Source organism: Astyanax mexicanus, chromosome 6, assembly GCF_023375975.1.
Source record: "Astyanax mexicanus isolate ESR-SI-001 chromosome 6, AstMex3_surface, whole genome shotgun sequence".
NCBI lineage: Eukaryota > Metazoa > Chordata > Actinopteri > Characiformes > Acestrorhamphidae > Astyanax > Astyanax mexicanus.
In genome coordinates this window covers 2,589,537-2,609,619 of record NC_064413.1, presented here as the reverse complement: position 1 = coordinate 2,609,619, position 20,083 = coordinate 2,589,537, and the positions used below count along the sequence as shown (strand labels likewise).

At 37.4% G+C, this 20,083-nt stretch overlaps 1 protein-coding gene across 2 annotated transcripts in view; it reads right to left on the bottom strand.

The window, feature by feature from the left end:
• Positions 1-1,211: 1,211 nt before the first annotated feature.
• Positions 1,212-20,083, bottom strand: part of efna3b (ephrin-A3b) — a 93,465-nt gene continuing 74,593 nt past the window's right edge. Inside the window, exons 4-5 of one of the 2 annotated variants that reach the window (XM_022674215.2) lie at positions 14,474-14,551; positions 1,212-4,305 (exon numbers count right to left, since the gene is read on the bottom strand). In XM_022674215.2, the coding sequence (XP_022529936.2) occupies positions 4,184-4,305; positions 14,474-14,551 (200 nt within the window). In that variant the 3' untranslated portion in view covers positions 1,212-4,183. The remainder of the gene's footprint in view (positions 4,306-14,473; positions 14,552-20,083) is intronic. The other variant, XM_022674217.2, reaches the window with a different exon arrangement.

Sequence of the window (20,083 nt, the reverse complement as noted above, 5' to 3'; positions counted from 1 at the left end):
AATCCATCCACCACCACATATATTCCTTATATACTGTGAGTCTGTGTAAGAAAACCTTCACCGTTCGTCTGTTCTGTTTTAAGGTTTGTAGTTAGCTGAAGCGCTATGAGCTCTGTAAAAGGAGGTGATCTGTCTGTCAGAACGATGTTTGAAGACACCTTGCTTTCTTTTGCTGTTTTGAATTGTTTTAATTAAAGAGCGTGTAAGCAGTAAGAGTGTAAAGGTTCAATTAGCAGGGTAAGAGCACAGTTCTGCTCTAAATATTGGCATATTGCAATGCACACAACATTATGGGAGACATAACAGAGTTCAAAAGAGGACAAATTGTTGGTGCACGTCTTGCTGGAGCGTCTGTGACCAAGACAGCAAGTCTTTGTGATGCATCAAGAGCCACGGTATCCAGGGTAATGTCAGCGAGATACCACCAAGAAGGACCAACCACATCCAACAGGATTAACTGTGGACGCTGTAAGAGGAAGCTGTCTGAAAGGGATGTTTTTTTTCGGGTGATAACCCGGATTGTATTCAAAAAACATAAAACCTTCAAATCTGATCAAATCACGAAAGAATTCAATGTGCACCTCAACTCTCCTGTTTCCACCAGAACTGTCCGTCACCACAATCAATTATTGTCGTCTAAAAACAGGTGTTTTAGTTTTATTGTCCGACCCTTGTGCATATTTATGTGCATATGTCTATGTTATTATCAATACAGTAATGGTGGTGCTTGGAGCTGAAGCAGTGTTTTTAATAAGATTCTTCTGCACTTTTTAAGGTATTAATGCCTCGTTTTAAATGTCAGAGCTCTGTGGATTCTAGAAAGGAGGTTTGGAGCTACTTTGAGCTGGATAACGGTGTAAAAACGCGAGGTATTAATCAGGGTAAATTATGCTCCATATCACCCAGTCTAAAGGGTGTTTAGACAGACTGTTAAAATTTCTGGATCTCTGAACGCTGTGGGAGAACGGAGGTGTGCTCTTCATCAAAGATAAGAACTTTTTATCATGTTTTACTGCAACAAAAGTCATTTTTACACCGGAGTTCTCCTTTAATAGGTTAAACAGGACATTTGCCAGATTTCTACAAAGCCATACTTATAAATTTCGAATTGCACGTGAACCAAAAGTAGATATAAAAATAAAAATAATGCATAATGAATTTGTTAACATAAAATAGCTACAGTTAGTGATGCTTTGTATACTTTTACCAGGTTTATTTTTATTGGAGTCCCTGTTCTGTACCATAGACTATATATAGAAAACTGTGAAGGTTTGAAGTTACTTTTAATTTTCTTAAATTGTTGAATTGTTCAATCTCTCATGTTTTTTTTAGATGTTCTAAACCATTTTTATTTAACCTTTTAAACTTTTAAATTGGTGCTGCATTGTCACTTGTGTCAGTGTTTTTATTTTTTTTAGTTTTGGGAATGTTACTTTTAACGTTTTCATAATGTTTGAATTCATCTAGCTGGGAAAAGTAAGTAAGAAACGTTCTAATAATGTTCTAATCTAACGTTGTAAAGCAAACCATTGCTTACCTTCTTGGAACCATTTACAAATGTAGAAATGTTGCAAAACGTTCTTATAACGTTCTCTAAATTACCCAATGAAAGACCCATGCTAGTCATGATCCTTCCAACTGCTTTATAATTATAGTATATTATGATAATTCAATGCTAACGCAACAAAGAAGAAAATAATACAGTACTAGTGTAATAAAACCATGTAGAAAAGCAAGGTGTTTCCAACATTTTGACAGACAGTATGTGTGGTTTCCACCTGATTATCCACTGATTTTTCAAATTTTCCACATAATTCAATATATTAGAAGATGTAAACATATAGTCATTAAGAGTAGCTTAGTGTGAAATGGATATTTTGTAGGTTAACCTTCCTCGAACCTTTTCAAAGCACTGTTAAACATTATTGTAATGTTCTCTGTTAGCTGGGATTTCACACCAAACTAATTCTAAAGACTTTAAGTTAAAGTTTACATCTTACCTTATCATTAACTCACGCAGAAATTTTGAACAATCAGTCGAATTCCCCTTTAAGCAACATAGAGGATATATGCTCCAGAAAGAACACGACAACTCCCCATGCCAAAAGCACTTATCTGCATGTATTATAGCAAAAGTGTAGGTTTAATGTGTGTCAGTCCGTTCGGAGATGTAGTTTTTGTTTTTTGTCTTATTCTTGAAGTTGTAGTCCATGTTAGCTGAGTGCTGCTGCTAGCTGTGTGCCACTGGAGGTCCGCTTAGCTTAGCTTAGCTTAGCTTAGCTTAGCTTTGTTCCTCAACCAGCCAGACCAGCCAGAATCCATCTGGCATCTCGGAAACGCTCCTGCTTCTCCGTGCGTCCACCGGAGTCCACGGGTCAGATAACCTTCACGATAAAGTCAGGAAAAACCAGGACAGAGCCTCAGTGTAGAGAAAGCAGTCCAGTAGAGAAAAGGTCCCCAAACTGGCAATTACCACCTTATACAGGGCCTGGGTTCGGCTCTATGCAAACTCACACACACACACACATACATACATACACGTTAACACACATACACATTCATATGCACTGCAAAATCACTGCAAAATAGATATATTTAAAAATAAAATAAAAAAATGGCATTATCTCATTAAGAATTAAAAAAAAAAGTATTGCTACAGTATTTATCTTCATTAATAAACTGATAACTGGTTAAAAAATAAATGCTAACTGAGAACGCAGCAACTATTAGGAATTGAGTTGCAAATGAGTCTTTTTTTATAATTAAACTAATAATATAAATTTTTATTTGATTATTTATTTAATGAATTGAACATTTTTACCTTCTGCTGTTTCCTTTCACTTTTCCACCACTTTTTTTTTATTTTGCCTTTCACAAAGTAACCGTAACAGTAGAGATTTGTCGCCCCCAATTTCATCACGCCATCAGATCAGAAATGCACTTGCTTCCAGTTCAATTTAAATTCTGTATTAAATGCAGAATTCTTCTATTAACGATTACTCCGATCACATGATGCTGGCGACTTACTAGTTCCTTGGTAGTTATCTCTTCATGGCTTGCAGTTAGCGGCTAATGCTAATTCTAATGCTAATGCTGCTGCACCCAGCCTTAGCGCTGGAGAAACTTTACTAAAAATGTTTCTTAGGAAAGAAATCTGTGAAATCTTTTAGAAGAGAAACATGGCGACTCCCTTGCTCACTTCGATGTAGGCGCCCTTACTAGACAACTTAATGCAACTTATAATCCGATGCACCTTATAATCTGAAAAATACAGTAGATGTGTTGTATGTACTGTATATATTGTATACGCTTTTGACCTCAGATAAAAGAAAAGTTGCAGAAATCAATAAAAAAATCTCAAAACTATTTTTTAAAAATAAAAAAACTAAAAACTAGTTTTTAAAACTAAAACTTGGCTTTAAAACAAATTTGGTACAATGCTTATAGCAGATGTGGATCCAGCTGTTCTGTTCATTTCAGTCTTAAAGTCTTTTTGCCGCTTTTTTTAGTTTACTAAAGTGCCTAAAACTGTGTACGGCCCAAAACTGCACTAAACTGGAGGCGTTTCTTGTTTAGGAAGCGAACTTTGCCAATGCTGTTCCGCGCTAGCGAGTTAAATTTTAATATTTAGCATTATAATGGATCTAAGCGCCAACTCAAGTCAAGCAAGTAATGGAGCTGTCAGCCAATCAAAGTGAAGGGGTGATCTTGCATGAAGTAAATAAGGATTTTCAAACAGCATGTGCCTGAACACACACACACGCATACTGAAACGCACACACACACACACTTACACACACACTCGTACACTGTCTGGTGGTACAGCTTGAGCTGAACGGCAATGCTATTGTGGTGAGTTCCTGTTCCACCGAAGGCTTTAGCATCCCGTCAGGATCACGGTAGCACCAGTGATGAAACCTCGGTGTTATTTTTTTCGTTTGTTTGTTTGTTTGTTTGTTTATTTGTTTGTTTGTTCATTCGTTCATTTGTTCAGTTGCTCGTCCAGCAAAGTCACAGCGGTGTCCTTTCCGAAACTTTTCCGCATCCTTTCCTGTTTCCCGTTCGTCCCCGCAGTTCAAGTTCCTCCCTGATCCATGCCGGCCCACCACCAGGCCCCGCCCCCTGCCCTCTGCTACGTTCCCCCCCAGGCCTCGTTGGCATCGCGGCGCCCCGGAGGCGGGTGCTAGGAGATGGACAGCGTGACGAGGAAGAGCGTTGCCACGGTGACGAGGAGGCGGTCCCTGGACGGGCTGCTCCCACTGATGCTCTTCTCCAGCTTAGGGACCTCAGGGTTGTCGTAGTCATCTAGAAACAGAGAGTGAGAGAGATGTTTTTAGAGAAAAAATCTAAAACATATACAATTTTTGTATCACTACTTTAGTGATCTATAGCCCACCGGTCAACTGGTATCCTGCAGCTGGATTTAGGGCGTGTTGAGCCGGGTGAGCTCTGACTTTGGCGCATTCGTGTCTTAACAGCGCAACACTCTTGTGCGTCTCAGCATAGTCTTTATTTAAAGAATACCTGCATAGGGGCTTCATAACACCTTCATAAGCATTGAATGATGTATTTATAAAGCAATATTTGGATTTATGACTAGTTTATGATATTACTCGCAAGATGACTCACAAGTTCTATGAAAATAAAATGGTGACATTTTAAAATGTGCTTTAAAATTTACATTGTCATTTACAGTGCTGGTAAAAAGTATGTACCCCCTACATATTTCTTTTAGTTTTGTCTTTTTATTATACTTGTATATACTAAGTAAATACAAAATGATAAAAACGATCCAAACCTAGCTTGGTATTATGTGAAAAAGTTGTTGAAACACCCTTTGGCGGCAACAAATGCGATCAAGCGTTTGCCATTACTGCCAATGAGCCTTTCAATGAGATTTCTGGGTGTTCTTCGGGCATAACGTACAATAAATCAATCAGGGTGTCACTTGCCATTCTCTTTTAGAGGTCTTTAAGGTGCGCTCTTACTTTGGCGGATTGCTATTTTAACGGGACAGTTACCCGGACGTGTCCAATGCTTCTTAGCAGAGGAAAATTTATGAATTAGCAATCACTAAATCACTAAAAATCATATTTTTATAGATGTAAAATAATGTAACTTTATTTTTCTATTCTGTTAATTGTTGATGTTAAAGTCCATTGTTGCAAATACTGTATATTCACACACACCCGTTGCTATTTAAATGATGCAGGTGGAAGGTGTGAAAATATATGAGGATTGTAAGATATCAATGAGCATCAGGGTCTTACCTGCACAGGGTGTAAGATAGGGCCCTTTGAATTAATTTTACTGGGATAGATGCTCTAAAATGACTTCCCCTTGGCCAGTAGCATCATGTAATGAGGAAATCATAAGTAGAGGCTGGAAACTGGAACTGACAAAACTGACAAAAACGAGCTATTTTTAATGTGTTAATGGACTGTATGTTGGTGATGCATCAGATGGAGGTGATATTGATTCTGATTTTAAAGGTTAATAGAAGAGTTAATGAATCTGCAGGTGTAGCTGAGTGACTGGTCCTATTCTACAGTCTAGACAGAAACGTGTCTCAGGCCTGAGGGCAGCACTCAGAACTCAAGAGCAGTGACTCAAAACACACTCAGCTGTCTAATTAGTTGTGTTTGTGTGTCTGTGTGTGTGTGTGTGTGTGTTTACATGGTAAGTACAAGGACGCTACGTTCAGGACAATTTTAGGTACCTATATCCTTGGAATTCTTTTCTTTTATTATCTTACAAACACTGCCATCTCACAATACCTCTTCTTCGTGTGTGTGTGTGAGTGTGTGTGTTTGTGTGTGTGTGTGTGTGTGTGTGTCTTGCATTTCAGCAACAAAGCTGTGGACAATTTGTTCACACCTTGTTCTACAGGTAAGAGAACACACCTTACACCTTTACAGGTGTAAAATTTCATCCTATAAAATCTGGGTTTTTTTAGTTATGAAAGGGGAAAACTCCACTGATCTTTCAGAATTTGAACGTTCAGATTGGCTTGGTGTGGAACGATCTGTTCTAGAGGAAAGGTCTATATGGTAAATAGATCCAGTCATCTAAAAAATCAGATTAATACGTTTTAATAAGGTCTGATTTAAAAGTTTCATTCCATCGTTTTTTTTTTTCTAATTTTAAAATGTCTAGTTGTGTCTCTAGTATGAATGAATGCCATGTTAGCTCCGGTGATCCGGTACAACACTGCTTTAGTCTGGTGAAGGAGTGAACAGTGAACTAAGGAAAAAGTCTTTGAGAATCCAATCAAAAACCAAAATATTGGTCTATAAAGCAATGGTGCTACCTACCCTCCTGTATGCGTCAAAAGCCTGGACTACATACAGAAGGCATTTAAAAGCACTTGAGACATATCATCAAACCTAAAATACTGAGGATTAGATGGGGGACATATCTCCACCATCACTGCCACCATTGCTCAAAACCAACTCAGGTGGATTGGGCATGTTATTCGCATGCCTGATGTAATGTGGAAGAGTAGGCAGGATGCACACGCAAGTCACATTTATTTTCCATAATGAAAATAAACGAAACACTAGAGACAAACTAAACAGAATAAGGTTACTTAAACAAACTCTTTAAAACAGGATAAACTAAAAGACTTAAACAAACAAGCAAAATAATCAAACAAAGAATCAAACTAAAGAAAACAAACCAGAACACTGTAGACAAAAAACACAGCAGGTCTGTGGCTAAACAAAACAGATAAACATAATCCGGACAGAGTAACATGACAAGATCAGACAAAAAGCACGACAAACAACAAAGGAGCACATGGGGTATTTATACACAGACACACACTAGGGACACCTGTGGAGGTAATGAGGGGGCGGAGTTACAAATGAGACAGGAGGGGTTACAGATGACAAGGCGGGGCTAAGGCGGAGACAGGACCAAAACCTACTACTGCTACTTTCCCTTGTGTATTTTGTACAAGAATAATTGGGTCCAGAATCGGCCTCTACGCCCATCTGAAGACCCACAAGGATTAAGACGGAGGACAGTCATACTCGATTACAAGTGACCGCCGATGAGTCCAGGTCCAGAAAGTAAAAATCCATCCCTCTAAACACCTGAACCTGTAAAATATGCTGTAAGGCTGTTCTCTAGTCATGAACTAACACCACGCTGTGGACCCAATACGTCAGCCTGCAGCGTTTACCTGGACGTGCTGTATATTCTCAGTGCAGCTGAACTACATCTGAAGGAAAACGGCTGTTTTTACACTCTGAACCGTCTCCTGTAACGCTCCTCTTTCCTGGAAAGCCTCGGAGGCTTGGCCCTGAGCCAGCTTCCTTAAGTAGATGTTGTCGAGCAGCTAAGATTAGAAATATGAACCATTTTTTTCAGTCTATAGCATTGACTGTTCCAGACGCCAGTGGACTCTAAAAACAGCTTAGAATGTTTTTTTTATATTTCTTTAGAAAATTATATATAAAAAAACACTAAAAATAAGAAAAATAAAATAAAACAATAAGACATAATTAATAAAACAAATAAAGTGTAAGGTAAAAAAAAAGAAAAATCAATATTTGGTGGAAAAATCCTGGTTTTTAATCACAGTATTTTTATGCATCTTGGCATCATGTTCTCCTCCTCCACCAGTCTTACACACTGCTTTTGGATAACTTTATGCTGCTTTACTCCTGATGCAAAAATTCAAGCAGTTCAGTTTGGTGGTTTAATGGCTTGTTGTGATCATCCATCTTCCTCTTGATTATATTTGGAAGTAGGGCTCAAGTTAAAGATTAGAGCTCTGTCATGTGGTGTGACCTACCAAAAATGATAAAATATCTGATCTTACAAATCTAAAACTAGAGTAATCAAATAGCTAGAGAAGACTAGAAGAAAGGAAAGCATTTTTCAGCTTGTAGTTTCTACAGTGAGGACTGTTTTTAAGAAATGACAGTTCAGGGGAAGTGTGGAAGTCAATCTAACCATTTTACAGAACTGCTTGCATGTTGGTAAGACAAAACAATCAAAGTAATAAAGTATAAAAAACGTATACTTGACTCTGTTTTTTTTCACTGGGGTTAGTAGCTGTAAACATTTATAAAATACATAACAAATTATGGAGATGTTATAAGGACATGTTAGAATACATTATACATGAGTATATGCTATTATATATATATATATATACAGCTCTGGACAAAAATAAGAGACCATGCAATGATGATGTTTTTCCTTGATTTTACAAAATTAAAAACCTCTGGAATATAATCAAGAGGAAGATGGATGATCACAAGCCATCAAACCACCAAACTGAACTGCTTGAATTTTTGCACCAGGAGTAAAGCAGCATAAAGTTATCCAAAAGCAGTGTGTAAGACTGGTGGAGGAGAGAGAACATGATGCCAAGATGCATGAAAAAAAACAGATTAAGATGCATGATTAAATCCACCAGGGTTATTCCACCAAATATTGATTATTTCTGAACTCTTAAAATTTTATAATATGAACTTGTTTTTTTTTTGTTGCATTATTTGAGGTCTGAAAACTCGGCATCATCTTTTTTTGTTATTTCAGCCATTTCTCACTTTCTGTAAATAAATGCTCTAAATGACAATATTTTTTTATATTTGGAATTTGGGAGAAATGTTGTCCCTAGTTTATAGAGTAAAATATATAACATATATGTAACTTTTACTGCCATTTTCTTAAGGGGAGTTACTGTAAGTTGTGAGTCTCTTGTTTATAGGTTTGGTTTATTGAGAAAAGGATATGGTCAGACGTGTTGAAACCAAAAATAAATCTATTTACAAGAAAAACAAGAAAACTAGAAAAAATGAAAATAAAAGCAGGTATGATGTCGTAAACAGTGTTATTACAGTATTACTGTGTTATTACTGTAAGAAGTGACTGAAAGTCGCCTCGGGGGGGGGGGGGGGGGATGGGGGGGGGGAGCGGAGGACCAATCAGAAGCTCAGGAAGATCTGCTACGTGTCATTAGTCTGCTTTCAACATACCAGGTGAGTCAGCTGATGCAGCGCAGGTACTATCTCTCGGGTTCATCACTGCACTGTGATTTGGTAATGAGCCGTGATGCATGTATGATGCATGTGTGTGTGTGTGTGTGATGCATGCGTGTGTGTGTGTGTGTGAGATGTGTGTGTATGATGCAGGTATGTGTGTACATTCCCAATAACAGTGACTAACCTGCACTCTGTGACCTGAGACGGAAGTTTAGTCTGAAACTTTTCGTTAAATAATAAAAACAACGCGCTAAAACCGGTCCAGTGCTCGTTCTGATCGTAACTAAACCCCGACTGATACAGATCTACAACCAGCAACACCTGTATCACACCTCAGAATCACAGATACGGGCAGATTTTAACATTTATTTTACATTTTTAACTGGAGCTACAAGGCTAATTATGATGCTTCCCTCTGCTGATAACTTTTATGGAGAGGTGGATTTCATTTTCCAGCAGGAATTGGCACACTGCCCACACTGCCAAAAGTAACAATTGGTCTTATATAATATTCTAATTTTCTGAGACACTGATTTTTGGGTTTTGATTGGCTGAAAGCTTCATAATCATCAACAATAAAAGAATAAAATAAAAGAAATAGATCACTCTGTGTGTTTAATACATCTATATAACATATGAATTTCACATTCTCAACTGAATTACTGAATTACAAAGTAACTTTTTAATGATATTTTAATTTTTTGAGATAAACTTGTACTAAAAGATATATAAATATCGACATAGATATAAATCCCTTTCAGTAAATAACAATAAGTCAAGCATTCCTGCCTTTTTTAACTAAAAAAAACCTTACAATTTGATACAATTTTGATTCAGAGCTCTGCAATTTAGTAATAAAATGATTATTGAGCAACTTCATGCATCATTTTCTTATATCTCTGATCATTTCTTTTTCCTCTTTACATGATTACTTGGTACTTTTACAAGTATCTGTACAAAGTATCTGTAATTATCCATAATAAATCCTGCTATTCAACAGGATATTTGATATCTAGGATAAATATATAGATATATATGTATATTTTTTAACCCTTTCAGACCCTGCATCCATTACAATGGACATTAGATATTTATTTAACTTTTTTTAATGTTCTGTTGCACATAATGCTAATTGAATCTAAATTCCTGAATTTTTTTATATTTTTAGGTAAAACACTCATTCAAATATTTACATAATCTCAAATATTTATTTTGTAAACAGACCATTAGTAAAAAGAATGTTTAACATGCCATCCATGTGTTGAGAGAGTGTAATATGTGTGTTTTAAGTAACAATATATACATTTCAGGAATATATTATGCATCATCAATTATTTGAGTAATATTGTATAAATTAAGTAATTGTAATTGGGTAATATTCAATGCAGAAATGAAGTAAAGTTTACTAAAAGAAAGGATTGATTCAGTAAAAATAAATGAAGTAAAGTTACTAAAAGAAAGGATTGATTCAGTAAAAATAAATGAAGTAAAGTTACTAAAAGAAAGGATTGATTCAGTAAAAATAAATGAAGTAAAGTTACTAAAAGAAAGGATTGATTCAGTAAAAATAAATGAAGTAAAGTTTACTAAAAGAAAGGATTGATTCAGTAAAAATAAATGAAGTAAAGTTTACTAAAAGAAAGGATTGATTCAGTAAAAATAAATGAAGTAAAGTTTACTAAAAGAAAGGATTGATTCAGTAAAATAAATGAAGTAAAGTTTAATAAAAGAAAGGATTGATTCAGTAAAAATAAATGAAGTAAAGTTTACTAAAAGAAAGGATTGATTCAGTAAAAATAAATGAAGTAAAGTTTACTAAAAGAAAGGATTGATTCAGTAAAAATAAATGAAGTGAAGTTTACTAAAAGAAAGGATTGATTCAGTAAAAATAAATGAAGTAAAGTTTAATAAAAGAAAGGATTGATTCAGTAAAAATAAATGAAGTAAAGTTACTAAAAGAAAGGATTGATTCTGTAAAATAAATGAAGTAAAGTTTAATAAAAGAAAGGATTGATTCAGTAAAAATAAATGAAGTAAAGTTTACTAAAAGAAAGGATTGATTCAGTAAAAATAAATGAAGTAAAGTTTACTAAAAGAAAGGATTGATTCAGTAAAAATAAATGAAGTGAAGTTTACTAAAAGAAAGGATTGATTCAGTAAAAAGGATTGACTGAAGTTCAGTTCACTTATCTACTCTGTGTAACTCTGTGTTCCAAGTCTGGAAACCGAGTTGAAGTTACTTGAATTTACATGAAATTAAATTTACTTAAAAAAAGCAAATGCAGAAAGTTGAGAAACTTTTTTAAAGCAAATTTTACTCATCATTTTTTTCAGTGCATAAGAACACATGATTAGTTGTTTTTGTCATTTACTGTAACTAATATATAAAAATAATCATCAGAGTTGATCTATGCTGGTGATCTTCCTGTGTGTGAGCTGTATTGAGCAGTAGTGTATTGAGCGCTGGGATATGAGGCCTTTTGGCCTCTCTGAAAGCTGATCCTCTAATCTGTATCAGAGCAGAGCGAGAGGTTCGGTTTCACGGATCGGAAATCGTTCGGCGGGTCCAACAACAAAACGACTCTACTACATCTACTGAAACCCGACACACACTTCAAATCGACAGCTATTTATCTCTTATTTTCATTAAAGACTCAGTCGGGAGGTTTTTAGGGCTCAGTTTCATGTAAACGGATCGATGTCCAGGTTATTATTAGCTACAATATTTTACCTACACTTAGTGGACATTTTATCGGAAATGTCCTATATATATATATATATATAATAGCATGAAAAGTTATGATGAACCCTGGTGAAAGTATCTGTAACTATAAATAGGTACGGTTAGGTAGGTAATACAGCTATTTATGCAATCTATAGACAAGCCTGATTTAGAGCCTGTCAGTGTGTCTTTGCTATCATAATGACGGGAAAAGTATTCCTTGTGCAGCTCAAAATGTGCAAAAAAAAGGCATGTACTAATTCTCTTAATTAATCATGGGTGTGTTTTGGATGTAACTAGAAATAAACCAATCACAGTGTCACTTGCTCATCATTTCCTTGAGAGCCAGGTGCGCTCTGACTCTGACTCTGACTGGCGGATTGCTATTTTAACGGCGCAGCGCTTCTGCGCTTCTCAGCAGAGGAATCTGACCTGAATGCAAACAACAGCAATGTCATTTTATTTTTTAATTCTGTTTATTGTTGATGTAAAAGTTGGGTCTGCGAAAAGATCAGGAATCTGGTGAAAATGAACATCTGATGGCTGACTCAAGTTAGGGTTTTAATCAGTCAGTGGTGCACCTGTGTTTTCTGCTGCCAAGATAGCAATGTGACAGAAATTTAACTAAACACGCCAATTGATGTAGATCTATTCAGAAGCACCTTTGCTATTTAAACGTCACAGTCGCAAGACAAGACACAACAAATAGGGTCTAACTAGCATCAGCATTAACCACGCTAAGCGCTAGCTTTTTCGCCGTTCAGTGGCGAGTATATCAGACTGTAGCCTGCAAGTTTACTGTGTTAAAACAAGCTACGTGAGACAACCGCGGCTAGCGCTAGCGGTTAGCTGCTTAAGCTAATGCTGCTGCACCCAGCCTTAGTGGAAATTGGAAAATCTATGCATACTGTAGATAATCGGACACGCTTTACTTACCTAAATAAACAGTTGTCAGGAGATAAATCTAAGTAGATTAACATCCAGCACTCGTTTGGAATTACAGTTTTGTTTACTTAGCTTAGCTAAACTTAACTTTGTTAGCCCACCCACCACCACCTTAGTTCCTTCGCATTGCATGAAGTTGAACCGGCTTTCACAAGCTTTTGAGCTGGTATAATTTCTCCTATGCTCCACAACACGCCTCTTTTTTAACGACCAATCACAGGCATTGTTGCATGGTGTCCCTTTTGCGTAGCATCCTTGTGCGACGTCCGTAGCTGTTCGTTTTTTTGCTGTACTTACGTCACATTGTTTGCTGAATGTTGTCTCTGCATGAAGTATGCTGAGGTCTTTAGAAGGGAAACATGGTGACACCCCTGTTCCTTACTAGTGTCACTTAATGCACCTTATAATCCGGTGTATTAAGACAGCACAGCCGTAACACTTGGCTAGCCACAACCAGTAACTGTCCTCATCAACGACAAATCAGAACACAATTAGCCTGCTAGCAACAGCCAGCGTCCAATCAGAGTGTGTACTCAAGTGTCAGTAGCCCACACTTCCCTTGTCCTTGAGTTGACTCAGTGTGACTGAGCCAAACATGACTTCCTGTCGCGCTGAGGGAGACGGGGGCACGAGAGGGCTAGTACTGTCAGAGCTAATCAAAGCTAACGCTGGCCCCGGCGCCGTGCCGCTCATCAGCGCTAGGCTAACTATAGCATCCCTGTTCACACTTTGTTCGGGCTGAGCCATTGGTTGCCCTTCTTTTGCTCTTCTTTTCCCTCTTTAGCCTGCTGTTGTCGCGACATGACGAGACCTGCTAATATGACAGATGACGTGCAGTGATGCCTTTAATCTGTTTACATTAAGCCTGCAGTCATATTCGTGGGCATGTGCACATGCTACATGCTACATGCTAGTTGTTAGCAACCGGGATGCACTAGGGATGCATTAGGCTCCATATAGTTACAGTTGCATATATTCCCCTTAAAATTGGATGCATTTTACATACAGTACAATGTAAATATATTAAAGAAGCTTAGTTGCACGTTTGTAAAATATATAAATATAAATATTTGGTAGAATAATCCTGGTTTTTAATCACAGTTTTTTTCATGCATCTTGGCATCATGTTCTCCTCCTCCACCAGTCTTACACACTGCTTTTGGATAACTTTATGCTGCTTTACTCCTGGTGTAAAAATTCAAGCAGTTCAGTTTGGTGGTTTGATGGTTTGTGATCATCCATCTTCCTCTTGATTATATTCCAGAGGTTTTACATTTGGTAAAATCAAAGAAACTCATAATTTTTAAGTGGTCTCTTATTGTTTTACAGAGCTGTAGATAAACCAAATCTGTAGTTTGTTACTTATCACTTTTCTTTCAGTTATCTTTCAGGAAAAAAAAAGGCTAAATCAAGTGAATATCATATCATCAGCACAGCATCGTAACATTTTGTTCTTAAAAAAAAAAAAATATGAATTAGCTAAATGAATTGTGAACATCACCCTGCACTGATCTCAGACATTTAATTATGCAGAAATCAGAAAAGAGAGAAAAAAAAATCACTTTATTCTATGCGTATATAAATGTGATTTCATCTTTTGTCTCGAAGGCTTCCCGTTTTTTAAAACGGCGTTTGGAAGTTCGGTTGAGCGATAGCGTGCAGGAGTGAAAACGACTAGATTAAAGACGCTCACCACAGAGTCTTTATTACAGGATTTAATTATGACATATTAAACCTCCAGTTCAACCTCTTACTGGAAACCGGTGCCTGAGCAATAACCCTCCTGCACGGGTGTGTAATAACTCACCGAGGTCATCAATTTTGATGTTGGGTCTCAGAGTGTAGTCTGGCTCTGTGGGCTGAGGCTCATCATCTGCATCAGCTGCTGGAAAAAAAAACAGAGAAGAAGATCAGAACACACACACTGCACACGTAAAAAATTCTATTTGCGCTGATCAAATAGCAAAACTGCAGCAGATAAAACAACCTCTGACACTGAACAACTGCCAAATAACCTCAGAAAAGTTCCCAGCATGCCCATTTCCAACTCTCATTTCACAGCACACAAGACTGATCACAATCACCTGAATATTGATTTCACCTGTTCCACTCACTATGTATACCCCTGCACTTCACTCAATCCTTTCCGAGTATTAGATCTGGTTCTGTCTGCCTACAAAAAGGGATTCTCTTGTTTTTCTTGGCCGTGTTATTGTTTATTTTCATAAATTGATCATCCATGTCTAGTTTTATCTTTATCTTGTTTTATCTAGCTTTTCCTGTTGACCAGCCTTTTGTTCTGTTTTTGGCTTTTTTGAGCCAAGTTTACCCTGTGGACCACTGCTGTCATGTCATCATTTTAGTTGGTGCCATGTTGTTTATGCCCATATTTGGTGCTATGTTACTAAGCTAAATTTTTCATTGGTTAGAATGAAATACATTTTTCAAAAAGTTGCCTCCATCAAATTCTGTGCTAACTATATATGTTAAGGACCCTGTATATTTAATTCTGTGTACATCACTGGATCCTTTAAATTACGAGATGGTTTAAAAGTAATAATAAGTCTATTTCTATTTCTAATTCTAAGCTAATTTCTTTTTTCCTCTGGTTTGTTTAAAGACTGACTCTAAAAGTCTGAACTATCTAGAAAAGTGTTTTTTACAGTGCAGACGAACTGGACCATGGTTCAGTAGATCCGGTCCAAAAACATCTCTTTTGGTTGGTCCAAACTCTGGTCCTTTGTTCTGGACCACGCCCTTGGTTCACGCCCCCTTTCACACCTGATACTTTGGTTCAGACCCCAAACTGAAAAGTCTGAAAGTCCAAACCAAACAAGGTAGGTGTGAAAGCTCCCTTAAATATGATGAATAGTCAAAAAATATATTTTATTTCAGTTTTCAGGAACAAAAGGCGAAGTATTCTGATAAGGACTCTCATTTTAAAATGTTGAATTTGATTTAAAAACATCTAATAGCATTAAGTATCACATCTTAACCTGTCACTATCTGCTCTGTGTGTATGGAGAAGCATATATTTATGTATTAATCACTGCATGACTGGAAAATATATTGGTGATCTTGATATTTATGAAAACAAGCAAGTCAACACAGTGGGGAATTAGAGTGGAGCTCAGCAAAAATGATTGTAATCATACACATATATCATACAATAAATCAACCTTTTTAGACTTGGTTTGGTTTGTTGATGTATTTTCATATATTGACCTGAAGGTGGTGCTGCTGCTTCGATTCTGGACACAAACACGGACTGTCTTCTTCAGGTTTTCAGCTTCACTGATCATATAGAAGCACTTCATATTCCTGTATCTGTTTATCTGTATACATGTACTTATTATTATCCAGGGTGATGCTAACAGGACACCGTCTACAGGACTTTATCGACAGGATGATGCCCACAGGATGCTACTTACAAAACTTTATCCACAGGATGATGCCCACAGGACACCACCCACAGGACTTTATCTACAGAATGATGACCATAGGTGCATTCCACAGGATGATGCGCTAAGGATGATGCTTACAGGACGCCTTCTACAGGACTTTATCTACAGAATGATGACCATAGGTGCATTCCACAGGATGATGCGCTAAGGATGATGCTTACAGGACGCCTTCTACAGGACTTTATCTACAGAATGATGACCATAGGTGCATTCCACAGGATGATGCGCTAAGGATGATGCTTACAGGACGCCTTCTACAGGACTTTATCTACAGAATGATGACCATAGGTGCATTCCACAGGATGATGCGCTAAGGATGATGCTTACAGGACGCCTTCTACAGGACTTTATCTACAGAATGATGACCATAGGTGCATTCCACAGGATGATGCGCTAAGGATGATGCTTACAGGACGCCTTCTACAGGGCTTTATCTACAGGATGATGCCCACAGGAGGCTTTCTTTAGGGTGATGCCCTCAGGATGATGCCCACAGGACGCCACCTACAGGGCTTTGTCTATAGGATGATGCCAACAGGACACCACCTACAGGACTCAGCCTACAGGCCTTTATCTACAGGATGATGCCCACAGGACGTCACCTACATCAATTTGTCTATAGGATTATGCCCACAGGACAGCAACTAAAGGATGTTACTTACAAGACTTGGGATGATGCCCACAGGATGCTATTGACTGGATATTTCTTGGTTGTTGTTGTTTTTTTTTTGCACTATTCTCAGTGCAGCAGTGACACTGAGGTGTTTACGAACTCCAGCAGCACTGCTGCATCAGATCCTATGGAAGCCCATTCCCGCCACCTAAAAAATAAAAATACTCCAGCAATTTTTTTTATTATTATTAAGTAAATTGCTATCTCAATATTTTGAGATACTATCTCAATATTTTGAGATACTAAGTCAATATTTTGAGATACTAAGTCAATATTTTGAGATACTAAGTCAATATTTTGAGATACTATCTCAATATTTTGAGATACTAAGTCAATATTTTGAGATACTAAGTCAATATTTTGAGATACCTTAAATGCTGGCTGAATATACATGCGGCCACCTGTAGATAATGACCTGGGAATTAGGCCAAAAGTGAGAGCAATAACGTTTTAATTCATATTTAATTTTATTTACATTATATTTCACTCAGAGTTAAACTCTGTCCCTCGCATTGTGTTCTCCCCTTTATTCAGAGCGTTTTCACAGCACTTTGCTTACATGCTGTTTTTTACTGTTAAAATGCGACATCTACAGGCGGCCGCATGAATGTTCAGCCAGCATTTAAGGTGGAACGGAAATCTGAATAAGACACTGGCGAATAAGAAGCTAACTTCAGCCTCGTCCAAGATCCGGAGGCTTATTTTGATATTGTGTGATTCCTCTAAAAGTTCCAATATTTCATGATTTGTGAATCCACGTCTGAAGTAGTCCTCAATGATGGTATCCATTTTGCATCTTTGTCTCACCTGCTTCTGTCTCTGTACAGCCTACTAGTATCTCAAAATATTGACTTAGTATCTCAAAATATTGACTTAGTATCTCAAAATATTGAGATACTATCTCAAAATATTGAGATAGTATCTCAAAATATTGACTTAGTATCTCAAAATATTGAGATACTATCTCAAAATATTGAGATAGTATCTCAAAATATTGACTTAGTATCTCAAAATATTGACTTAGTATCTCAAAATATTGACTTAGTATCTCAAAATATTGAGATAGCAGTTTACTTAATAATAATAAAAAAACATTTTGCTGGATTATTTATTTTTTTTAGGTGGCGGGAATGGGCTTCCATAGATCCACTTATAAGGAGGATAATAATAAAGTATACAGAGAAACAGATACAGAACTACAGTCTGGAATTATTATAGAACTACAAAATGCTCCTATATGATCAGTAGAGCTGATAAACTAGACAGTGAAAGTCATAATAATTCATAATTCTTAATCAACTGTGCAAAAGCAATTCTAATTAGAGTTATTAAAATCTGCGCTCATTCTGAAGGTGAAATAAAAGATCTGGGTCTATTTTAAAGCACAGAAATCCCCTGAAAATCCCCCAAACACTCAGTGAACTCAGCTTCCTGCTCCACGCTGCCGTGTGCTGATCTGAACTCAGCCTTCAAGCTCCAGCGAGCAACCAGAGCAGAACCAGCCTGACACCCCAACCCAGAGACGCACCGCGCGAGAGCAGGGGTTAAGATAACTAACACACTCGCGCTCACACACACACACACACACAGAGGAGAAGAGAGAGAGAGCGAGAGAGAGCGAGAGAGGCGGGAGAGGGAGGAGGCAGAAGGGTTAAAATAACAACAAAGAGCCTGTTACATTACACACAACCAGACAGCACTGGGAGAGGAGAGAGAGAGAGAGAGAGAGAGAGAGAGAGAGAGAGAGAGAGAGAGAGAGAGAGAAAGAGAGAGAGAAAAGAGTTAATAATTGTAAATGACAGTACATGCGTATATAGAGCAAATATGTAGATGGTACTAAAACTGATGTCACTGATACCAAATTTTAATGAGCTAAACACATAAGGATAACAGACAATATGCCAAAAGTCATGGGACAGGTCAGGTGCATGTGCACACCTCATTCCATAAACCAGGGGACAGCAATAGTAGGTTGTTTAAATTATAATGAATGATAATGAAAAAATTAAATACATAAATAAATAGCTTTTCTGGTGAGCTTTTGTTTACATGCCTCCCCGTCTCTCTCTCTGACTACTTTAGTTTTCCCCCATTCTTGGGCTCTCCGTCTCCTTATAAGGGCGTTTTTTTTCCCGGCCATGTCCCAATTTACTAGCAGGGGCAGAAGTAGTGTATTGGAGAGCGACCCTGATGACACGGGTTTATTTGTGTTTATTTATTTATTTTTTATTCCTTTTTTCTTGGGTTTACCTGCTTTGAAATCAACTGTTCTGCAATTGCGTTCGACAACCCTCTGGGCTGGAGAGCTAGTAGCACTAGCCAAACCTAATTGCCGACCCCTGCCATAAACAGTTTCTGAAGAAAAATGTTGCTCCAAACCTAGATGGTTGCCGAGGAGTTGCTAGGTGGTTGCTAAGATGTTGCTATTGTCTCTGTTGTTTTGGCTATGGTCTTGATATAGTACAGATGCTACATATATTTTCCAAGCCATTATGTGGCCACAAAAATAAGTTGTGTTTTGTAAAATGAAGTGTAATGGGATGGAGTGCTGCGTCAGACTAGTAGCTCTCCAGCCCAGAGGGTTGTTGAACCCGACTGCAGAACAGCTGATCTCAGAGCAGGTAAACCCAAGAACAATGGAAAACGTGCTGCAAGAGAAGTTATCAGGCTCTACAAACTGAAACATCACTAAAGACAGAATTTGCCTGGATCACTATATATTGGCTGATATATTGGGTTGAACAATTTATCGGTCCGGCTCTGAGAGAGAGGGAGTGTGAGATGGGAAAAGGCTGAATGTGTGAGTGATCAGTGTGTAAAATTAAATGTGACAGTGGAGAGAAAGTTATTGTAAGAAATCCACAGCCGTCTACTGGCCACACACACACACACACACACACACACACACATATACACAAACACCGCAACCGACTAACACTGACACAGACAGAGAGGGAAAAGTGAGCTGTCTGTGTGGATAGTCTGTGTGTGTGTGTGTGTGTGTGTGTGTGTGTTATGTAAAAATAGTGCTCCATATTACTACCAGCTCATTGATGCAGGACGAACCAGCTAAAGACCAGACAATCTCTCTCTCTCTCTCTCTCTCTGTATATATATATATATATATATATATATATATATATATATATATATATATATATATATATATATATATATATATATTTATTCTCACTAAAGGCAATTGGTCAACTGATGCATGTATAGATGTTTAACTGTCCATATTGAATATATTGAATAGAACTATTGTATGTGTACTCTG